At 35.4% G+C, this 24,300-nt stretch overlaps 2 protein-coding genes across 2 annotated transcripts in view; one reads left to right on the top strand and one right to left on the bottom strand.

The window, feature by feature from the left end:
• LOC114643494 (polycystic kidney disease protein 1-like 1) overlaps window positions 1-24,300 on the bottom strand; it is a 246,384-nt gene that overhangs the window by 27,529 nt on the left and 194,555 nt on the right. Inside the window, exons 22-26 of the mRNA XM_051928890.1 lie at window positions 21,226-21,309; window positions 20,952-21,112; window positions 20,044-20,275; window positions 16,180-16,284; window positions 12,174-12,314 (exon numbers count right to left, since the gene is read on the bottom strand). Of these exons, the coding sequence (XP_051784850.1) occupies window positions 12,174-12,314; window positions 16,180-16,284; window positions 20,044-20,275; window positions 20,952-21,112; window positions 21,226-21,309 (723 nt within the window). The remainder of the gene's footprint in view (window positions 1-12,173; window positions 12,315-16,179; window positions 16,285-20,043; window positions 20,276-20,951; window positions 21,113-21,225; window positions 21,310-24,300) is intronic.
• Window positions 1-24,300, top strand: part of abcb8 (ATP-binding cassette, sub-family B (MDR/TAP), member 8) — an 842,402-nt gene that overhangs the window by 767,464 nt on the left and 50,638 nt on the right. The gene's annotated exons all lie outside the window — the stretch shown is intronic.

Below are 24,300 nucleotides of genomic sequence, written 5' to 3'. Positions count from 1 at the left end.
AGCTGCCCGCATATATTCATCCAGCGAATGGCGGCTGGTGATGGCGGGTGGGTGTTCACACAGCATTTGCAGTGACATTTTGAGTTGAAAATGCACGTAAAGCATGTGGAAAAGAAAGTGATTTACGCGCTGCCTTTCTTTGCACTTGTTGTATATCAAGATGTAATTCTAACGCCTGAAACTGGAATGTGCTGGTCAACAAAAACTTTACCGTATGGACAGAAAAATCACAAGTGAATAACGTTTCAGTATATTTCTCAGGTGCCTGCTTTTTGTTGACAGTAATTCACCTGCCACTTCACACATGAGGTATAGTAAGGTATAGTAATCATGAAAAAATTCGACCTCAAGATTTTGATGAATCTTGACGTTTTAGAACTCCCCAAGTCCGAAAATACTTTTTTATTTTTTAGGAACTATGTATGTGTGTGTGTGTGTGTGTGTGTGTATGTATATATATATATATATATATATATATATATATATATATATATATATATATATATATATATATATATATATATATATACAGTATATATATAAATAAAAAAAAACGATAACTCAAAAACGCAACTAGATAGATGGATGAAATTTGGCATGTGTTTGTTACATCAAAATTTTAGATCTGTATTAACTGTATTAACACATTCTCGATTATTTTTTATTCAACTTTACTTTTATAATAATTGTTCAATATATTATTAGTTTGATTTGATTTGTTGTTGATGGTTCTTTAATGTACGTAATATAATCATTGTCTTGCGGTTTATTCCTCAAATATCCATCCCCATATCTGAGTACACGAGAAAGTCTAGGGGAGACCACTCCCGATTTATGAAAATAAAACAGCACTGATTGAGAGACTGACAAGGTCATCATACAAGATCAGCATATTGTTGCTGACCAATCACTTTTGCTTTAAAAACGTTGTTTAACAATGAAGCGATACAAACTTTGTAAAATTCCTGAGTTGGCAACATCCTACATCCTGAACTACAGGTAGGTAGGCGAAGAGTCTCTGCCAAGTGATGAAAAGCTAAACATACTAATGTGTTTTTGTATTTATTAATTTATGTTTTTAGTTCATATTCACAGCTCAAAATACCTGATATTATGAAAATAATCCAGTAGCAGAATTTTAAAATTATCTGTCCCCATTTTTTTAATGTTTCTCTCTCTGTCAAAGTAGACAGTTGAAATATCATATTCTTTTTGTTCTTAACATCAGCCATATCATACATATTGCATACCAGAGATTTTTCCTGCCTTGGATCCAAACCTGCTGGGGTGGTGTTATAATAAGTTTGTTATAATATTAAGTTTAATGTCACGGTCTCTGTGCAGACATTTTCAATCTGTTTTTTTTTTCTTTGTACATGCATAGCTGAGCCAGATTTAGTAGCATAGGACAAGATAGACAAAGACAGCTTGAGGAATGTATTATCAGCCTAAAGACAGATGTATACTATTTTGTCCTGTGTTAAAAGTCAGCACAAAATCTTCTTCCCTTGTTTGGAACCTAAGTAAGGGCCTGCACGTGGAGAAACCAGTACAAAAGACTTGGACAGCAGCCAAACACTTTGAAGCCGACGGATGGATGGGTGATATCGTCATCCGTCCTGAAAAGCCTTCCAGCGCAGCGACGAAAAATGGCAGACTGTATAGATCAAGATCCCACCTTGGTATTGTCTTGCTATTTGGCTTCCCATCTGTAATGCCGCGTAAATCGTCAGTAAAGAAAGCTAAGTTATTTTCTCTTATGTGATTTTTACCGCTGTATCACTATGGGAGGGATATCGCCTTTAATATTATATCTATATAGTTTTTGGTTACTTAAAACACTGCAATTACAAAAGAACTTATTCCAACTAGGGAGGTACTACCTCCCTAAAGGAACAGGTGGCTCCGGGTTTCCTGCCATTCTGCTCTGGATAAGTTTTAGATAATGTATATATTGTTCTTAATCTCAGATACTGTCTCTTTCGTTTTATGCCTGTCCGTACTCCTATTACCTGCTCTTGCTCTTCTCATTATGGGTTTACTGTCCTTTATGCTGTTCAAGTCTCACTGCCCCTAACCTTGACACTACTTGCTTGTTTTTCTTTATTTCCCTCAATACAGCTAGGTGGGGTCTGTACACTGATTCAAGCCTAAGACCCCTGCTCTCCCTAAGCCCTCATGATTTTCATGATCACACCTGTCAAAACACAGTAGATTCTGTTTTCTAATTTTTGATATCTTTTCAGGCCTGCAGGTGGCAAAATTCTGTCTATCAATTGTATGTGCCTGAGAAGGAATTGAAGATCAGTATGGCTGGTAGAAAATAACAAAGCCCAGTGTTTGAGATTTTTGAATGCAATATTGAAGGCATTCATTATAAGCACACAGTGTTGTTCAGGATATCTTGTGTGCTGTAGACATTTAGATTAAAAAACCCTCACACCTTAAAATTCACCTAAATTTCATTACAAATTGGCCCATTCTGGGCAATAAAAGGAAAAGGAAAAAAATGTCAACAGGCAGCGCAGATTTGTTCAGCACAAATGACAGAAAATATTTTAAAAATTATAAAATTGTGTAAAATTGTTCATATTCAGTACCTGTTTTTGATTATGTTTGTTTTTATCAGACAAAAACAAAACCAAATAGTAAACTGTGCCATGTAGTGTAGTAAGCTTCCACTAACGTTAAACTAATATTATATCCAAACCCGTTAAGTGTACAGTTCTGTCTCATTGTGACACAAAACTAAACTACATAGTAGCTCTTTAACCGTACCATAATTACTAAAACTAAAAAATATAATAAATATCTTTGTAAAATGAAAACTATATTAAAACTAAAAATACACATCGAAGGAAAACTAAAACTAAACTGAATTTCCAAGTAAGGTCACAAAAAATATAGAAATAAAAACTAATATATAAAGGCAAAACTATAATAACCTTGCTGTAGGTTGATAATTTTCTATTTCCATCAAACGATGCAGCATCCTCTCTTTCATAACACATTATTACCCAGTCCATATCAGTATAGATATCAAGCATGATTTTTTTCCATTGAGATCTGATGTGTTTTTAAAGTGTTTATTTGATTTTTGAGCAGTTTTATATACATTATATAAATATTATATGGGGCTGTTCAGGAAAAAAAGATTGGTTCATAAATATATACATTAGTTTAGATATATATATCGGTTCGGATATATACATTGGTTGAGATATATACATCGGTTTGAATGCATCCGGTCAGATATATACATTGGTTGGGATACATTGGTTGAAATATATACATCAGTTTGAATGCATCCATTCAGATATATACATTGGCTGAGATACATCCGTTCAGATATATACATCGGTTGGGATTTACGGGCAGGCACAACGCGGCCACCCAAGTTTAGCATCTCCCTTTCACTTCATCATTGCTTCAACACTGTTGTAATTATTGTGCATATTTTATACAAGTAGCGTATGCCTGTCTGTTGTGTTTTGTTTTGTAAGCCGTCTTGGTTGGGGGTCCTCGATTTCAAAGCACTTTTTTTTCCTTTCATTATTTAAAACACTCACACAGATACCCGCCTCCTCGCCCCATCCCGCTCATTGTACTCGCCTCACTCACTCCCTCTTGTCCATCCCATGACAGATTCTTCTCAAAAGCTGAGTTACCAGGAAGCATTGATAGCAACCGCAGTACCTCCCATTTTTTCACCTCAACGGACGCTGGTTTATCATTGACCGAAAGCCACCCGGTAATTTCTGTTATTCTGTATTGGCATATATATATATATATATATATATATATATATGTATATATCGTAACCAATGTATGTCAACCAATATATAGATCTCAACCAACGTATATATTTGAAAGGATGTATTCAAACCAATGTATATATCTGAATGGATGTATCTCAACCAATGTATATATATCAGAACGGATCTATGCAAACCAATTTATATACAGTATATCTCAAGCGATGTATCTAAACCAATGTATATATCTGACCGGATGTATTAAAACCAATGTATATATTCAAACCAATGTATCCGAACCGATATATATATATATATATATATATATATATATATATATCTGAACCAATGTATATATTTATGAACCAATCTTTTTTCCTAAACGGCCCCTCATAATTATATATATACAGTATATACACACACATGTATACACACACACATAATATATATTAAAAAGTAACTATAAAATTAATACATAAATCATGAAGTAAATACACACTGAATCATAAAATCGATGTACAATCAGCACAAAAGAATATTAAAAATAAAAAAATAATTGCATAGTTTAAACTTAAACAATGACCTTAAACCTGAACTTTTAACAAAATACTACTTTAGCAAGTACAACCTGAATATGGATTTGTTCCTAAAAGGCAAATTGAAAAGAAGTCAACAAGGCCAGTGTATTAATTCTCAAATTGGCATATCATATGAGACACAGACATGTCAAAGTAAAAAAATGATCAAAACAACTGTAGACTTTGAACACACTGCTGAAAACTGATTTAATTGAAAGAATACACATCTCTTAAATGGACATACATTAAAACTTATGTTAAAAATCCACAAATACCATCTTCAATTGTTCATCATCATCAACAATTTGATAATTATACTCTACAGGCAAGTTTTCCAACTGGTGCACCGTGGAAATAACGGCCCCCGAGTCCAGTTTTTTGATACCTGTCAGAGGAGGATGGTACTACCTGGAGAAACTGACATAAAAGCAGCTCCCCGATTGCTGTTTTGCAGATGCAGCACTTAGAGAGCAATTTAGCAACCAGGAGATGTTTTGGGGGACCACCTGTATGACTGGGCAAAGGATCAAAGCAGCTGCGTCCAAAGCACACTAAGTGCTTTGTCTGTGAACAGCAATCTCTAGGCTGCTTTTTTTCCATCCTCTGCCCTGCTCCTTTGGTCAGTTTAGCACATGTATAGATTTAATGCTTTTTTGGGATTTTTTTGTGTTACAAAAAGTGTGCCACCACAGAAAAAGGGTTGGAAAACACTGCTCTATTTACACCTTTGCTTCTGGTGCCCTAAAAAAGATATCTGTAGCTGCTATCTCACTTAAAAACTGCCATGGGACACACTGAAGAAAATAGATCCAAACTGAAAAAACTTGCCGATCAGCTGGATGACATTAAGCAGACATTCATGGCTCAAAGTGAAACAGCAGAACAATTGGTATCTAACGCAGTTGAAAAAGCTACAGCTGCGAATTCCGAATGCAAAAAACTCGGAGACAGACTTGCAGCCCTGGAGGATGGGTGCAGAAGGAATAATATTAGAATCGAAGGTCTACCTGAGAAACGAGAAAGTACAAACCCAGTGAAATTTGCAGTAGAATTACTCTCTAAAATAATTGGAGATGACTTTAAACCAGATACCAAGATAGCAGCAGCTTATCGTATACAGTAATCCCTCGCTATATCGCGCTTCACCTTTTGCGGCTTCAATCCATCGCGTATTTTATATGTAAGCATATTTAAATATATATCGCGGATTTCTGCGGACAATGGGTCTTTTAATTTCTGGTACATGCTTCCTCAGTTGGTTTGCCCAGTTGATTTCATACAAGGGACGCTATTGGCAGATGGCTGAGAAGCTACCCAACGTACTTTTCTCTCTCTCTCTCTCTTGCGCTGACATTCTCTGATCCTGACGTAGGGGGATTGAGCAGGGGGGCTGTTCGCACACCTAGACGATACGGACGCTCGTCTAAAAATGCTGAAAGATTATCTTCACTTTGCTCCCTTCTGTGCAGCTGCTTCGTGAAGCGACATGCTGCACGGTGCTTCGCATACTTAAAAGCTCGAAGGGCACATATTGATTTTTGATTGATTGTTTTTCTCTGTCTCTCTCTCTCTCTCTTTCTCTGCTCCTGACGGAGGGGGTGTGAGCTGCCGCCTTCAACAGCTTTGTGCCGTGCGGTGCTTTGCATACTTAAAAGCCAAACAGCCCTATTGATTTGTTTGCTTTTCTCTCTCTTTCTGACATTCTGTGCTCCTGACGTGCACTCCTTTGAAGAGGAAGATATGTTTGCATTCTTTTAATTGTGAGACAGAACTGTCATCTCTGTCTTGTCATGGAGCACAGTTTAAACTTTTGAAAAAGAGACAAATGTTTGTTTGCAGTGTTTGAATAACGTTCCTGTCTCTCTACAACCTCCTGTGTTTCTGTGCAAATCTGTGACCCAAGCATGACAATATAAAAATAACCATATAAACATATGGTTTCTACTTCGCGGATTTTCACCTTTCGCGGGGGGTTCTGGAACGCAACCCCCACGATGGAGGAGGGATTACTGTACACAGTTCAAATACCTTTAAACCTAGGTCTTTTATTGTTCGCTTTGAGCGACTACAATGTAAGCTTGATGTGATGGCACTTCTCAGACACAAGCAAGAGATTATATTTGAAAATAATCTAATTCGTATTTTCCCTGACTTCTCACCTTTAACAGGTGTGTCTTGCAAGACTCTCGTTCTATGTTCCCGTGAGACGCACCGTGGCAGGTCTCTTTTGTCTCGCGGGTCTTTAAATTATCTTTCGAGATGATCACGTATCGTAGACTATCAGGACAGGGGACAGGATTTCTTTTTATAATAGAGAGATAATAATTTCTTGCCTACGATTAAATCTTGTAAATACGACACAATTGTTATCTCCGACCATGCACCTCTAGTTTTGGAGCTAAAATCATTATGCGCCCCACACTCACCTCGCAGATGGCGCCTTAACCCACTTCTATTAGCAGACGAGAACTGTACAGAAATTATATCCAAACAAATTAGCTTCTTCCTAGAGACAAACACACCCACAGAGGTCTCTGCAGGAACACTCTGGGAAACTCTAAAGGCCTTCTTAAGAGGACAGATTATTTCATATCTTTCCCAAAGAAATAAATTAGAAACCAAGAAACTGTCAGAGCTAAGAAGCGAAATTACTAGAATAGATGAAGAATAAGCTAGGCGTCCAAGTGAGGCTCTTCATAGGAAAAGGCAGGCTCTGCAAACAGAACTCAACATCTTGACAACTAAAGAAACTGAACAACTTATTTATAAATCAAGACATCATTACTATAAACACGGAGAGAAAGCTAATAAGCCTTTAGCTCAACAAATCCACAAGCAAGAAGTTCGCAATGCAATCCCAGTAATCACCAATACTAATGGAGATGAAATCATTGACCATAAAAATATAATGCACACATTTAGAGACTTCTATAAAACCTTATATTCTACTGAGTTTAAAGAAGACAACACACAATCTAATGCATTTCTGGATACATTACAGATACCACAAATAGATACTTTTAGTGCTGAGGAACTGGATAAACCTCTGACCCTATCAGAATTACAAGATGCTATATTGGCACTTCAAGGCGGGAAATCAGCAGGCCCTGATGGCTACCCTATAGAATTTTATACGAAATTCTCCACTCAGCTAGCTCCCCTGTTATTGGCAACATTTACAAAAGCTAGAGAATCAAATTCTACCTCAAACTTTTCGTCAAGCATTAATCACCGTCTTTCCTAAACAAAATAAGGACTTGTTACAATGTGCATCATACAGACCAATTTCATTTCTGAATAATGATGTCAAGATACTCTCAAAAATCATAGCTACAAGGATGGAGAAAGTGCTGCCATTCGGTAATATCACAGGATCAAACTGGATTTATTAAAGGCCGACACTTATCTTCCAATCTTCGACGCCCGTTTAATGCAATATATTCACCAGCAAAGTCAAACAACCCAGAGATTACCATTGGATGCAGAAAAAGCATTTGATATGATTGAATTGGAACTACCTTTTTACTGCATTGGAGAAATTTGGGTTTGGCCCGAATATTTGTGCATGGATCAAACTACTGTACACCAGTCCAGAAGCCTCAGTCTGTATTAACAACATTTGTTCAGACTACTTTAAACTAGAACGTGGCACCAGACAAGGATGCCCTTTGTCACCACTGCTGTTTGCAATCGCCATTGAACCACTGGAGGTCCACTGTCGAAATTCTTATCAGATAAAGGGGATTAACCGAGAAGGACTGGAACAGAAAATTTCTCTATATGCAGATGATATGGTTTTATATATATCAAACCCAGAAAACACTGTGCCTGCAGTTTTAACAGCACTTTCAGATTTTCAAAAGATCTCTGGTCTCAGAATTAATTTGAATAACAGTATACTCTTTCCAGTGAATTCACAAGCATATAATATTAGATTGGACACCCTTCCTTTTACCATAGCAGATCAGTTTAAATACCTAGGCGTAAATATCACAAGTAAACATAAAGCTCTTTATCAACAATTTTGCTGTCTGTATGGAAAAAATTAAGCAAGACTTGCATAGATGGTCAACCCTTCATCTCACTCTAGCCAGAAGAATTAACATTGTTAAGATGAATATCCTTCCTAAGCTTCTTTTTTTATTTCAAAATATCCCAATATATATCACTAAATCATTTTTTAAGCAATTAGATTCAACCATAACCTCATTTATTTAGAACTCAAAACATTCACGTAGCCGAAGAGCGACCCTACAAAGACCTCAGGCAGAAGGTGGCATGGCTCTACCTAATTTTCAGTTTTATTACTGGGCAGCAAACATCCAAGCCATAAAAACCTGAACACAAATAAATGAACATACACAGGCCTGGTCCGCAATAGAAGTAAAATCCTGCAGCACTTCTTTATATTCCCTGCTCTGTGCTCCAATAAATGCAAGTTATCGCAAATACACTAATGACCCAATTGTGCTTCACTCACTCAGATCATGGAACCAATTTAGAAATCATTTAAGATGGAAAATCTTCTATCTGTGGTACCCCTGCAAGAGAACCACCTCTTTCAACCCTCACAAACATATCCAGTTTTTAATATCTGGAAAAGATTTGGGATTAAATTGCTCAGAGATCTTTATATAGACAATATATTTGCATCCTTTGAACAATTACATTCCAAATTGAACCTTCCAGCTACACATTTCTTTTACTATCTTCAAATTAGAAACTTTGTCAAACAGAACCTGCCCAATTTTCCTCATCTCGTACCCTCTACCATGCTGGAAAAAATACTGCTCAACTTCGAGGACTTAGACACCATTTCTGCAATATATAAAATTTTATTAGAGTCCCTTCCTTTTAAAGATCCAAGAGGACAATGGGAAAAAGATCTCTAAATGAATATATCAGAAAAGGAGTGGAAGGTAGCAATGCAGAGAATTCACTCGCGCGCCATATGCACAAAGCATAGAATTATTCAACTCAAAATTATATATCGAGCTCATCTGTCTCGCGTAAAACTGTCCAAAATGTTTCCAGGGCAAGATCCAACCTGCGAACGCTGCAACCAAGCTCCTGCCTCACTGGGTTACATGTTTTGGGCATGCACCAAATTAACATCTTTTTGGACCAAAATTTTTAAGTGCCTTTCAGACAGCCTTGGTGTCACAATCCCTCCTAACCCACTAATAGCTGTGTTTGGTGTTCTTCCAGATGGATTTGAAATGGATAAGGACAAGCAAACTGTGATTGCATTCACTACACTTTTGGCACACAGACTGATTTTGTTAAATTGGAAGAATCCTAACTCTCCTGTAATAAGTCCGTGGGAAACCGATGTTTTATATTATTTGAAATTGGAAAAAATCAAATTCTCAGTTAGGGGATCTGTACAGAATTTTTTCAAAACCTGGCAGGATTTAATCAATAATATTTTAGAAGAAGAAGAAATTATTATTTCCGCATTTCTTTTTGCCCTATTAAACTCAATAATTTAGGCATGTTTACAAGCCTTAAGTATTACTCCTTTGGCCATGCTCTCCTTCTCAGGGGTGGGGTTTGATTTGCTTTCAATCCTATTTTTCGTAAAAATTGATCTATATGTATGGAATGATTACAATAAAATTAATAAAAAAATAAAAACTGCCATGCATTACTTGGATGGTTCAGTTGCGTTCTTTTCATAAATTAGAGAAGATACTGCAAACTGGAATAATAATGCAGAAGTACTAGAGCAGGGGCATTGAATTAAAATTAAAAAGTCAGACCAACAAAGTTTTCTCTTATCAAAGGTTTGAACCTCACGTTTGTGCTATGATTCAGATCTCTCTATATGTACTCATTGAGTGTCTATAAAAAATAGGGTATAATTACCACAGCATTTCCACAATATTAATTGTGAATTTTCAGTAAGGATTTTAAACATGTGGACCCTTTGAATTTAATTGGCCTTGTATTTGCATGGAATACAAATAGGTTTCCTAAACATAATATATAAAACAAATAAACAACTAATAAAAAATAAAAGTAGGCCTATTACATTCACATTTTAAGTAAATGAAAACAGAACCATTTTATTTAATTATTTTACACTAAAGACTGCTATGGATATGTTTGTGCAAATAATCCATGTTTTCTCTCATAGTGGCGCTTCACACTGCTGCTTTTTACTAATGACACGGTGTCAGAACACATGACAAATTGGTCTTGAACTACCTACAGGACGAATGAACATATATCAGTTCGTCTATTCATCTTTGAAGTTTCAGTTGTTTGAATCTACTGTACTTTTTTTTTTTTGGAACAAGCCATACTCCCTTTCGCTCTTTCATTTCTGTTACTTCCTTCTGTGGCATCTGCATATTTTACCCATGCACTATAACAGTCGCATTAATTCACCCTCTGTTGAATGACGTAAATAGATGTGAATGCCTCAGGAAAGAAATTAAAAAAAAAAAAAAAAGACTGCTGCATGAGTGTTATCAGTCACTCGGTCTGGGACCACCATTTAGTGATGCCTGTACTATAGACTTATTTTGGTTTTAGTGCCATTCAGAGATAACTTATGTAACACGTATGTGATATAAATGATTCAATCTTCTTACAGAAACATAAAAAAAAGAGGGTAATTTTTACCTTCTCAGTTTTTCTTTAGCATTGCACCAGGATTGCCATAACTCCAACTCCCCTGCACCTAAGTCAGTATATATATATCAAGAAACATGCTACGTATTGAGATGTGGCGTATCACTGTGAACCTCGTATTACAAAATTTTAAACATTTAAAAAAAAAATTTCTATTCAATTATTTATTTATTTATTTATTAAAATATTTTTATTGTTATTAAAGTGCTGCTCTGCTGACCTAGCTCTCTTTCTCATGGGTGGGGTTCGGTTTGTTTCAAACCAGTTTTGTTAAACTTGACTTGCATGTATGGAACGGTTTTTGATTTTAATTTAAAAAAAAAAAAAAGATTTCTGGAGGGAGTTGGATGAAACGATGGACAGTGTATCCAAGGGAAAGAAAATGGTGACTGGAGCGGATTTCAATGGACATGTTGGTGAAGGGAACAGAGGACACAAGCAGGTGATGGGTAGGTATGGTGTCAAGGAGAGCAATGAAGAAGGTCAGAGGATAGTGGATTTTGCAAAAAAGGATGGGCATGGCTGTGGTGAATACGTATTTTAAGAAGAGGGAGTATGAAATGAGTACATTAGAGAGTCAGCTCAGGTTGGACGGTTGGGAGACAAAGTCAGAGAGGCGAGATTGCGTTGGTCTGGACATGTGCAGCTAAGAGATGCTGGGTATATTGGGAAAAGGGTATTAAAGATAGAGCTGCCAGGCAAGAAGAAAAGAGGAAGGCCTAAGAGAAGGTTTATGGATGTGGTGAGAGAGGACATGCAGCTGATGGGTGTGACAGAGCAAGATGTAGAGGACAGAAAGATATGAAACAAGATGAACCACTGTGGCAACCCTTAATGGGAGCAGCTGAAAGGAGAAGACGATACTCACTATTTTTCAGTAATAAGAAGCTCCTTTATTAAATAAGTAGAATAACAGTCGTTCATTTTTAGATATGTAATTTAGGTCAAATAATGTCAAAATCCCTGAGGGCATTAGAGGTTAAATAACAAAAATGTTAATTATTTAGCTTAAGAAAAACATTAAGTCAAAAATGTCATATGGTCGTGTTTCTTGAAAATAAAGCCTTAACAATATTCACAGCAACAAAAAAAAATGATAGTGACCCAGACCTGGATTTAAATTCATATTTTTGGAGCTGTTGGGTAGCAATTTTATTTTCGAATTATATTTTTTCAGAGTTAATGTTTATGTGCAACTTACTTGCTCCACATAGGATAAAATTCTAATATCAATAAATGTCATAAAGTTTTGCTTCTGAAGTTCATCAATTACTTCCATCACCAAATGAAATTGATAAATGTAATAAAGGAAACGGAAAAGGCCAGTAATAATGATCACCATCTAGGAAAAAGAAAGATACTCAAAGTTAATATTTTTGACTTATTGAAAAATCAATGAATATATATATATAAATATACTTTTATATTAAGTTACCTCACTAAAGAAATCAAGTAATTTTTGCTACTTGGTTAATTTTTACAATTTGCATTGCAATGTTTATAATTGCACAATAAATGTTCAATCTAAATTCAGTAAATTATGTTAAACATTTGTCTTCATCCAACCATATAATGACACATATATTTAAGACATTAAGCTTTTTTCATGCATACAATACATACATTGTATCATGCTTTTTAATTGTTCTTTGTATTTGAAAATCTGGTGTATTTCATTGCAGAGCATTTTATTAAATCTGTTATCACTACCACAATACTTCTATAATTGAACGAAACTCTTTAACCAAGATGTCAGAGAAAAGTAAAATCATGAAAAAAAAAAAAAAAAAAAAAATTCAAAGAACAAAAAACAAAGAAATTACAGAATATGCAGACCTCCAAGTAGTCTTTAATTGCTAAATGTGACTTTCACAAGTTACTAAGGAGGAACCAGTTAAAATTAATGTTTACAAATTTCAACTTATTTAGCACTGAAGTAGTGACATAAACAGGAATTGTTCACTAATGCAAAGTAGCAAAGCAAAAGTACAAAACATAAACAAGGTGCAAGTATTGAATTCTATGATACTGAACACACACTGCCATGTATAATTTGATATGTTATTTATATATATTGTCACACACGTGCAAGTAGGAGGCAGCTAAAGGGCTTAGGGAATAGACCAGGGGGTGGCGGGGTGCACTAACATTCTTTCTGAGTTCCCTGCAGACCTTTCCTGGGAAATCCCGCGAGGTTCCGGTGCCTCAACCCTGAACACGTCACTTCCTGTCCCGGCCCCTAGGAAAACGTCGCTTTCGGTCCCAGCCCCGAGGACAACATCACTTCCCCAAGACTGCCTATAAAACCTCACTCCCCTCTGCAGGAGGACAGTTCTTGTTTTGGACTCTGATCTGTGCACACCAGTGCTATCACTTGTTTTTTCAATTTTGCAGCCAGGATACACAATATACGGGTGGCTGCCCCAAACCTTGCTATGGCTCTTGTTCGAATTTGTGACAATATATTATATATATATATATACACACACACACACACACATACGCACACACAATAAAAATTGTAAATATTGTTTTGCTGCATTTTATTTCTAATTCTATCTTAATTAGTTTACCTTATAACTTCTTTCTAAAAGTTTTATATTAGAAATGTAAGCTTGTAGATTTCAAGAGAAATTTTGAAAAGCTAGGTAAAGATTCAGCATTTTTAGTGTTATTTTATTTTACAAGTTTTTCCATATGTGACGGAGTATATTGTTTCTGTAATAAGTTTCCAGCTTTAATACTCATAAAATATGAAACATTCTTCCTTCTAATATAAAGTGTTCCTGTAGAAAAGAATATTCCTAAAATTGATGACTTGCATATATTCAAAGAGAATCATAAGCAGATATGAAAATAAGTATTATATTCTAATGCACGCTAGTACAGTAAGGGTTAAACCATAAAAAGCCCTCACCTGAATATTTTATTATTTTTCTCTTTTCAGCTGCAAACCACCAATATCTTTTTGATAAGCTCAAAAACTTTAGTCAAGGACACTGTGTACTTTGAGAGGGTTTAGCAGACCATTGTTTTAAGAAATGCGGCCACTGAGGCTTTGGCCACGAGAGAAAACCAGATAGGCCGTTTGCTTCCATTTGCTTGTCTGGACAGGTGATGACAAGTCAAGAAAATGCAGCTTATAAGAAACACTGTTACTGTTTTAGGGGCACAACTGCCCAAACCTCTAGCCCAATATCTAATGTGTGGGTCTGCCTGATTGCTGGAAATCGATTAATAAATAAATTTTAGACACCTGAACAGGGTATGAAGTAATAATGGCAGTTTTGGTCAGGTGATAGACATTAGGTAATGATGGGAAGAGCCAGAAGGAAGAGAATATTTTGCATAAGAGGTAAGAATTGTAATAAATGTAAGCTTGCTGGATTTGCTAATTGCTCATCTCACTTGATTTGAGTCCGTGTATGCATCACACAATAAAACTTGATTCTGCTATCTTCCCGAAACTTCCTGTGCCTACTTTGAGTGGCGTGTTTTTGCCACAACATTCCCCACTGGCATCAGCATTCAAAAATAAGGTGTAGACCCCTTTTTTAACGTTCTATAATCTTATTACAGTTACTGATTGTGCAATTCATTGTGCAAAAATGCTTATTATTATTCTTAAGTATAAATGTAGTGATCATCAATATGATAATTGTTAGTGAAAGTTTTTGATTTTCCCTTTGTTCTTCTCTGGAACATGATGCCCCTAGTGCAAGACAAGACATCAGAGTGGTTTGTAACCTTTAGCATTAATTGTGACAACAACAGTGCAAGACCATCATATTCAATTACAGTTACGGGGTTCTATTAATGTGAAGTCTAATTACATAGAACTCCCAGGAGGAATAGGACTGGCATTTTGTCACACTCTGTCGACATTCTTACTCCATAAAATATCTGATTTTCCAAGAATTTTCAATTATTATCATTCTCCCATCCATCTCTGCATTTAAATGAAGGCAAAAGACTCTTATAAACATTGCTGTTGAGGATGTTCATATGGCTTTCCCATCCTTTTTCTCTTTCTACTCTTAAGTATCCAGCTCTGTTACTGCCATTTCAATGAAGTTATTCCTCCTGATGTTAGATGCATCATTACCAGTGAGGGTGTTCTACTATGAAACATTTGGCTTATTTGACTAATATCAATAATATATGCCTGAAACATGTTGCACTTCTGAGTTCTCATAGTGGGGCTGGGTGGCCAGCAGACATATAATACCAATTAAGGATACCTATAAAAAGTCAAATGGGACAGTTATATTCATTGTGAGAAAATAAAAAAACAAGTTCTAAGTTTTCAGAAGGGGAAGTCAAAAAAGCCCTAAATAATTGTACAGGTAAAGCATGGGTCCCAGCCGGAACAGTGTTACAAATGCTGAAGGCAACTGAAAGTCTTGGAGTGGAATGGTTGACAGACCTGTGCAACATGATTATATGTGAAGCAAGGAATTCTGAAGTTTGGAGATGTGTGCTCATTCCAGTATTCAAAAAACAAAGAAAAAAATGATGATCCATTGAATTCTGGGTCATATTAAGTAAGCAAGTATTCAAGGTGGTTAAGTGAATGCTAGAGCAAAGAATTAGGGATCAAGTGAAAGATAGTAAAAATTAGACTGTTTTTATATTTGGGAAGAGAGCAATAGATGTGATATTGTTTGGCAGGCACGTGGAACAAAAGGTGCAGTAAACATTTGTATATTTTGTAAGGCATTTGATGTAATGCCGCAAGTGGTAGTGAGTTGGGCATCGAAAAGTTAGGCATGGAGGAATGGTTAGTGCCTGCCTTAATGTCTGAAAAAAAGAGGCACAAATGGGCTTGCTTAACCAGTTATTCTTGCTTACAAATATACACATTCATGAAGTCAGAATCTTAATCTCTGTATTGACATACAAAATACTTGTTGTTTACTGGGCTATGCCAAAGAAATTTGTTATAACAATGGGCATCGATTATGGTGCTTTTGGTTAATCACACATATCACAAGTAATATGTAACTAAGTGCTTATCTGTATATAATATTTGTATATTATATACAAGCCTGTACAAAGCATAACAGCAATATTTAAATGGCATATTTCAAGAGACCTAGAAATTAATAGTCAAAATGTAAATGAAGCAAGGAAATTGGTAAATAAAAGATATAAATAAAAAAAGCGACAAACATATAAAGTAAATGGCCTGTAAAAAGGAAGCTCACCTCCAGCCAGTTCCATGATTCTTGCCAGTAAACAATAAATCCTTTTATAATCATTGTACATATTTGAAAATAAAGCTGAAGAAAAATCAAAATCAAAAAAAGAAGCTGAAAAATAAATAAAAGAAATGTTCTGATTAATGCAACATATAATATAGACTAAGAATATATTATTTCATGTATGCACTAAATAAGAATTTACCATTATTTGCTATATGGATTCTAGCATTAAACATTTCATCAAATTATTCATAAAGATTTATCCAGTCACTGTTTAAAATATAATTATTAAATACTTTTCTTGGAAATAATTTAGCTTCTTTTTAACTCAGTTTACTGAAAAGCACTATGTTAAATTATATGTGAACCTATTTAGAAAAATGTATTGTTAATGGCTGAGATTATTTGAAAAATGTTATTTAAAAAGTTAAATGTTATTTTTAAAAAAAGATATTTAAGATAAGGTAAATAAAGTACTTTGATGGAGCATTTTTTGATGACTTTATCTGGAATAATGAACCAAGTGATCATTCATACTAAATTTAAAGATCATCATATCCTTGCACTGCAACCCAAACATTAATTTCTCTCAGATTTACAAAAGCTTAAAATACGCATTAACACAGGCACTAATATACCTCAGGAATCCATTCCCTGCTTTAAATGATAATTATTCATAATTTATTTTAATTTTTTCTCTGACTAAAATTCATGTGAGAAATATGCTTGAAAGGAAACAAAAACATTTACTGTTTTCATTATATGGCTATTGTTATTTGTCCATTTATGGCTCCGATGTTCTAATGGCAAAATCCTCTTCTTGGGTCCAAGTACTGTACTTTAAAAATCCCAGCTTTAAAGGAAAGTGACAAAAAGTTGTAGAGTAAAGGGGGATAATCCATTGGCTGCAGACATTTCTTGCAACTAGATTCTTAAATAGAACCCCTCTTTTTATCAAACATACCATCTAATCGGATACTCTGCTTTTTCTACTTGTCACTGCTATGCCGTGTCAGAAATTATAGGCTTTCTTTTAAATTTCCATAAAATCAGCAAGATGAACCAGTTCAGATTTGAACTCCTCATTTCTTCAAACTTTTCTTAATGTTTAAACACAATTTATTAAGAGCTAATACTCAGAGATGAAGATTTCTGTAGAAAATAATGGGACCAATTTAGCTGACTAGCTATTTGCCTTGCTTAATATTTGCTATCTTGTTAATTAAAAGAAACAATAAAGAACTAAATATTATTGACAACAACTAAATTGCAATACAACAAACAGGGGCATTACATGTTATAGTAACAGTAAGCTTCTTTCTTTATTTCAAATAAAACTAAAAATCATAATATTATTGATTTATTAGACAAACAGAAAGCTTGAGGACATTATCTGTTTAAATTAGTCCAACTAACAAGATTTACTTTAATAATTGGTGAAAAAAATGCAACTGAGAATCTGAGTCATTTCAAAAAGGGAGAAATGGCAATGCTATCAGATATCTGTTATATTCTGGAGTTGTAGAATACATTTTTGTACATATTGTGCAATTTCATTTTGAGATTCTGATTATTTTGCATCATTTTAATTTATATTTTGTTTTATGTTTAAACTCACAGGCGCTCTTAATTTGTGTATATATTAAATGGCATTTGACAGTTCAGTTGTTAATGCTGTTATCCATAGCAACCACATGATGCAATCAGACCACTGCTATTTAACATGGGCTGCACTGTCAGTGGCATTCAAGTTTCTAGATTCTAAATCAATATATTTGTATGTTTAATAGCAATAAATCTTATTAGGAAGGAAGGACTTTGTGTGGCTGTCAACTTTGATTTTCAGTTGGAGTGTTGGTCTTTGGTATTTTGGTACTTATATTTTTTTGGTTTTTGAGTCTTTACAGTGCTACCAAAAGTATTTGGAATGGGGTAAAATTTGGATTATGTTGGAAATTACCAGGCAGAATGGTGGCACAGTGGTAGCGCTGCTGCCTCACAGTAAGGAGACCTGGGTTTGCTTCCCGGGTCCTCCCTGTGTGGAGTTTGCATGTTCTCCCCGTGTCTGCGTGGGTTTCCTAGGGGTGCTCCGGTTTCCTCCCACAGTCCAAAGACATGCAGGTTAGGTGGATTGGCGATTCTAAATTGGCCCTAGTGTGTGTTTGGTGTGTGTGTGTGTCTTGCGGTGGGTTGGCACCCTGCCCAGTATTGGTTCCTGCCTTGCGCCCTGTGTTGGCTGGGATTGGCTCCAGCAGACCCCCATGACCCTGTACTCAGATTCAGCGGGTTGGGAAATGGATGGATGGATGAATGGAAATTACCATGTAGATTTATCTTTCATAAAACAAAAAAGCTGAGTGCCACATCAGTCGAGTGATATGCATGTTTTGGACAAACCCACATTTTAATATTATTTATTGTATCAGTATGCTGCTGCTGAAGAATGTGAATTTCCCATTGGGATTAATAAAGTATCTATCTATCTATCTATCTATCTATCTATCTATCTATCTATCTATCTATCTATCTATCTATCTATCTATCTATCTATCTATCTATCTATCTATCTATCTATCTATCTATCTATCTATCTATCTATCTATCTATCTATCTATCTATCTATCTATGTATGTACTACATGTTGTCAATCAAAAGTGGCCTTTGGGATAAGTAAGACACTTCACTAGCAGGAAAGGAGGCAGACCTTTTGTGAGAGGCTGAAGGGTAACTACTAGACGCAGATGAATTTAACCTTTCATAAATTAACTTTGATCACTGAATAATATACCTTGAACAGTTTGATACTCAGTGTTTATTCCCAGGAGTCTCCCCATGTAACTGTGGAGATGCTCAGAAGTCCCCTGGGTGGTGTACTGCAGTAGCAGTAGTAGTGTAGTTTGAAAGAGAAAACTATTATTATTGTTTATCTGAATAAACCTAAAATTATTTAGTCTTCTGTAGAGAATGTATATTTGGTTCGCAAAAGGAGCAATGGTTAGATGAATCTATTGCTTAAGTAAGGAATGATGAAGATACTTGATTGTGTGGGAGTGGGGGGTAGCTTGGGTTTTTGACTGAAAGAAACAGACTTTAGGATCACGGTCTTATTAGTGAATTATTATTAGATTGTTGTTGTGCTAGTTATTTATTATTCATGACAAACACCAAATTAAAACACAAAGTTGATATAAAAAATAATTTGTGAACTTGTCTTGTGATTTGACGTTATCTGTTTGGTTAAGTGAGACTTTTAGCAGTTAAATTATCACTGCTGCTTTAGAGAGGTTGAGCCTTTTGCGAATAGTTTTCTTTTTCAATAAAAGGCTTGCTTATTAGGTTAATCCAGTTCCCCAATAGTTGTTCTTGCCTTAAAATTTCTGTATATGTCTTAAATCTTATGCTTACTAGACTTGATGTTTTTTTAGAAGAATTAAGTGGATAGGACTGGCGAGCTTTGTTGGGCTGAATGGCCTGTTCTCGTTTAGATTTTTCTAATATTCTAAATATCTTCCTGTCCTTTGCATTCTCATATCGATACCACCTGTTTTATGTGCATTTTGTATTCAAACTGTCGTAATTAAATATTTACAGAACATATTTAATTTATGCTTGCTTAAAATCTGACTTTAGTCATTGAGATTCAACATTAAACACTTCCACTCTTTGTACCTTCTAGTGTAGTGACTGAAGAAGTTTATTCTGTCTACAATTTGAAACAGTTAGTTGTATATTTGCTTAAAAATATTTATGGCACATTCAAATTTGCCCTTTCCTCACTGCAAGAAGTGTTAATGTGTATTCTGAAGAGTTGTATCTCTACATTACTATTGTATAACATGAGAAATTAAAGGAATCAAAATTAATTACCTCAAAAGCCATGATCAAGTAGTCACAAATTGAGATGATTTGGTACACATTGGCTGATTCTATTAATGTAGAAGAAAAGACAGTCCCTGCTGAGATCTCCATTAAAAGTGATACAGTGGTAAACAAATTACTAGGAGGATTATAAAGAGTGAACTGGACCACGACTGCCTTGGTATTTTTGTCCAACCAGCCGACAGACTTCAGTTGTGTCAATGTGTCAATCATTTCAGTTCTAAACAAACCAAAGTAAATACCATTAAAAGTTTTTTAAAACACCTTTTATAACAGTGCAGTAAATGGCAAGCTCCAACTAAAGATGGGGTAATTGAAATTTAAAAATGCAAAAAGAAAACTTACTAAAAGCAGCTAACTTATTTTGTTCTTTAATGCTATTCAACACAAAATCAAAAGACCATGCTGAAATATTGCAGGTAATGAAGCTGGGAGGTCCATAAAATCCTAAGATTCTGAAAAGTCAAGATTCTACAGTAAATGTGTACCAGGATTGACTAGGTCAGATAAAAACTAAGGTATTATAAAACTTTGATAACTGACCTATACTGATAAAGTCTAAAGAAAGGCAATTCTGCTAAGTGAAATTTTGTCTGTTTTAATGCTGAAAAGTCAGTTCTTGCAGACACAGTTAAACTGAAAATGTCAGTGCAATATATACTTTAGAAGCTCTAACCAGTAAATTAACTAAAATGGATTTTTGTTGATACTCATTATAGCCTTCCTTAAACTGCAAAGTGCAGAGGTAAATCACATAATTATCAGAATCATCCAAGCACTGGCATACTTTATCTTAACAGTGGGCTACAAGATATTTCCAAACTTGGGAACATGCATATACTGCATAAAGAATTCACTACAAAGATTTTATATAATACTAGTTTACTTTCACTCACCTTGTTCTACCTAATGTCAGTGCAGTTTTTCTTTCATTGTAGCATTCAATCTGACCACAGAGGTGAAATATTCCTACAAAAGTCTGCTTTCTTGTATTGTAGATAGTTGAATTATCAGGAGGAACACTAGAGAAACTGAAGTCTTTATAAACACGTACAATCTATGGCAAGAGCATAAATTATGCTTACTGCAAATGAAAACTATGTTATCCAAAACATTATAATGTTTCTTAAAGCTTCAAAAATAATTTTCTAGCAAAAGATAACTACTCACATTGCAGTCAGTTTTATCAAATGCATGAATTTTCCAAAGCACTGGTTCACCAATCAACTTAAACAATCCTCTAGCTGGTACTGCCTACAGAAACAGAATACTGTATATCAGTGATGAAAAATAAAAAGGGAAATTTAGGACCAGTTTTACAATATATTATCAGAAAATAAAACAAACATTACAACAAACAACTTTTGAATTGTAAAATAGTAATAGCATATGCACCACAAACTACTTAAGTAAAACAAGTTATAGCAGTCATCATTAGACCTTCAGATTAATTGAAATATTTAATATTACCTTACGCATTGACTTCTGAGGGTTATCTCCCTTATCAATTGAATAAAATACTTGCTTTGCTCCACAGTTTCTCATACTGAGATTAAAGTAGATTTTATTGTCAATAATCATATATTTTGGCTTCTATATTTGCTTTTTACAATGGCACTTATATACCTTCATTATAAGAAAATGGGGATTGCAAAAAGAAGCTGCATGCTATAGTGCAAAAACCTCAGAATTTAAATTCTATCTGGAAACCTACCAATACAGTGTTAAGGAAAGAAGGGTATAGTAGCCTAGACTTCGTGAATTATTTTTTGTAACCCAGAAGTGCACTGAACATGCAACTTTTTTTAAACAAACTGTACAAATAAAAACATTAAAAACCTTATTTGCTTGAATAACAGTCTACAAGCAGTATAATTAAAACCTTAGAACAATCTAGACGAGAACAGACCATTCAGCCCAACAAAGCTCGCCAATCCTATCCACTTATTTCTTACAAAAAAAAAAACAAGATTTTTTTAAGTCCCTAAAGTGTTATTGTCTGCCACACTACTTAGTAGCTTATTCCAAGTGTCTATCGTTCTTTGTGTAAAGAAAAACTTCTTAATGTTTGTGCAAAATTTACCCTTAACAAGTTTCCAATTGTGTCCCCGTGTTCTTGATTAAATCATTTTAAAATAACACTCTTGATGCACTGTAATAATTCCCTTCATAAATTTAAACACTTCAATCATGTCATCTCTTAATCTTCTTTTGCTTAAACTGAAAATGCTTAGCTATTTTAATCTGTCCTCATAAATCAACCCCTGTAGCCCTGGAATCAGCCTAGTTACTCTTCTCTGTATCTTTTCTAGCTCTGCTATTTCCTTTTTGCAGCCTTGAGACCAAAACTGCACATAGTACTCCAGATGAGGCCTCACCAGTGTATTATCAAGCTTGAGCATAACCTCCTTGGTCTTGTACTCCACACATCGTGCTATATAATCTAACATTCTGTTTGCCTTCTTAATGGCTTCTGAACATTAATAATTAATTAATAATTAATTAATTAACCCTATTTAATAAAGTATCTATCTATCCATCCATCCATTATCAGGAAAATGATAGCTTAGAGTCCACTATGACTCCTAACTCCTTCCCATAAGGTGTACTCTCAATTTTCAGACTGCCCATTGTGTATTCAAACCTAACATTTTTACTTCCTAAGTGTAACACTTTACATTTACGGACATTAAATTTCATCTGCCACAAATCTGCCCAAGCCTGTATTCTATCAAAGTCCTTCTGTAATGATATAACAGATTTCAAATTATCTGGTAATCCACCTATTTTGGTATCATCAGCAAATTTAAACATATTGTTACTTATATTCCTATTTAAATCATTTATTTAGTTTAAAAATAGCAGCAGTACTGAACTGACCCCTGTGGAGCACCACTCTTAACATCGGCCAATTCTGATAAGGTTCCTCGCACCATCACCCTCTGCTTTCTGGGTCTTAGCCAATTCTGCACCCATCTAAAAACATCACCCTGAACTCCATCCATCCATCCATTTTCCAACCCACTGAATCCGAACACAGGGTCACGGGGGTCTGCTGGAGCCAATCCCAGCCAACACAGGGCACAAGGCAGGAACCAATCCTGGGCAGGGTGCCAACCCACCACAGGACACACACAAACACACCCCACACACCAAGCACACACTAGGGCCAATTTAGAATCGCCAGTCCACCTAACCTGCATGTCTTTGGACTGTGGGAGGAAACCGGAGCGCCCAGAGGAAACCCATGCAGACACGGGGAGAACATGCAAACTCCACGCATGTAGGACCCGGGAAGCAAACCCAGGTCTGCCAACTGCGAGGCAGCAGCGCTACCCACTGCTCCACCGTGCCGCCCCACCCTGAACTCCCACTTCTTTAAGTTCGATTCCCAACCTCTCATGTGGAACCTTATCAAATGCTTTCTGAAAGTCAAGATAAATATCATATGCTCCATTTTGATCAAATCCTTTTGTTGCCTCCTCATAGAATTCCACTATGTTAGTAAAACACAACCTTCCTCTTCTCCCCCATGCTGACTGTTCAGAATAACTCCTGTCCTTGCCAGGTGTTGCTCAATCTTATCCTTAATAATTCCTTCCATTATTTTTCCTGTTATGCATGTTAAGCTTACTGGCCTATAGTTGCTGGGATCTGCCCTGTCCCCCTTTTTATATAATGGAATGATATTTGCCATTTTCCAGTCCTTCGGAATCTCTCTAGTGCGCAGTGACTTCCTAAAATATGTGTCAAGGCTTTATATATGTACTTGCTAGCCTCCTTAAGAACTCGAGGGTAAATATTATCTGGTCCTGATGGTGTTTGATTTCAGCCTATTTACTCTGAGTAGTGCTTCTCCCTCTAAGTTTTCCAAATCCCTCAGTACCTCCTTAGTAGTTCCTTTTAACACTAGGAGGCTATCCACTTCCTCACTTGTGAAGACCTCAGAAAAATGCAAGATTAGGGCATCCGCTATTTCAGTCTGTATCTTTATCTATCTATCTATCTATCTTTTAATTCCCCTTTACTATTTCTGATGCACTTCACCTCCTCCTTGTCTGTTCTTTTACTACTAAAATACTGAAAGAATCTCTTAGAGTCTTCTTTCACCTTATCTGCTATATTCCTCTCCAACTGTCTTTTAGCCTCCCTGATACCCTTCTTAATGGTTGCCCTCATGTTCTCCTATGCTCTACGGTTCACTTTGTAGTCATTAGTCTTATATGCCTTATAAAGCAGTTTTTT

Source organism: Erpetoichthys calabaricus, chromosome 6 (assembly GCF_900747795.2).
Source record: "Erpetoichthys calabaricus chromosome 6, fErpCal1.3, whole genome shotgun sequence".
In the NCBI taxonomy this organism is placed as follows: Eukaryota; Metazoa; Chordata; class Cladistia; order Polypteriformes; family Polypteridae; genus Erpetoichthys; species Erpetoichthys calabaricus.
The sequence above is the reverse complement of the archived record's forward strand: the minus strand, read 5'-3'. Positions and strand labels throughout refer to the sequence as shown.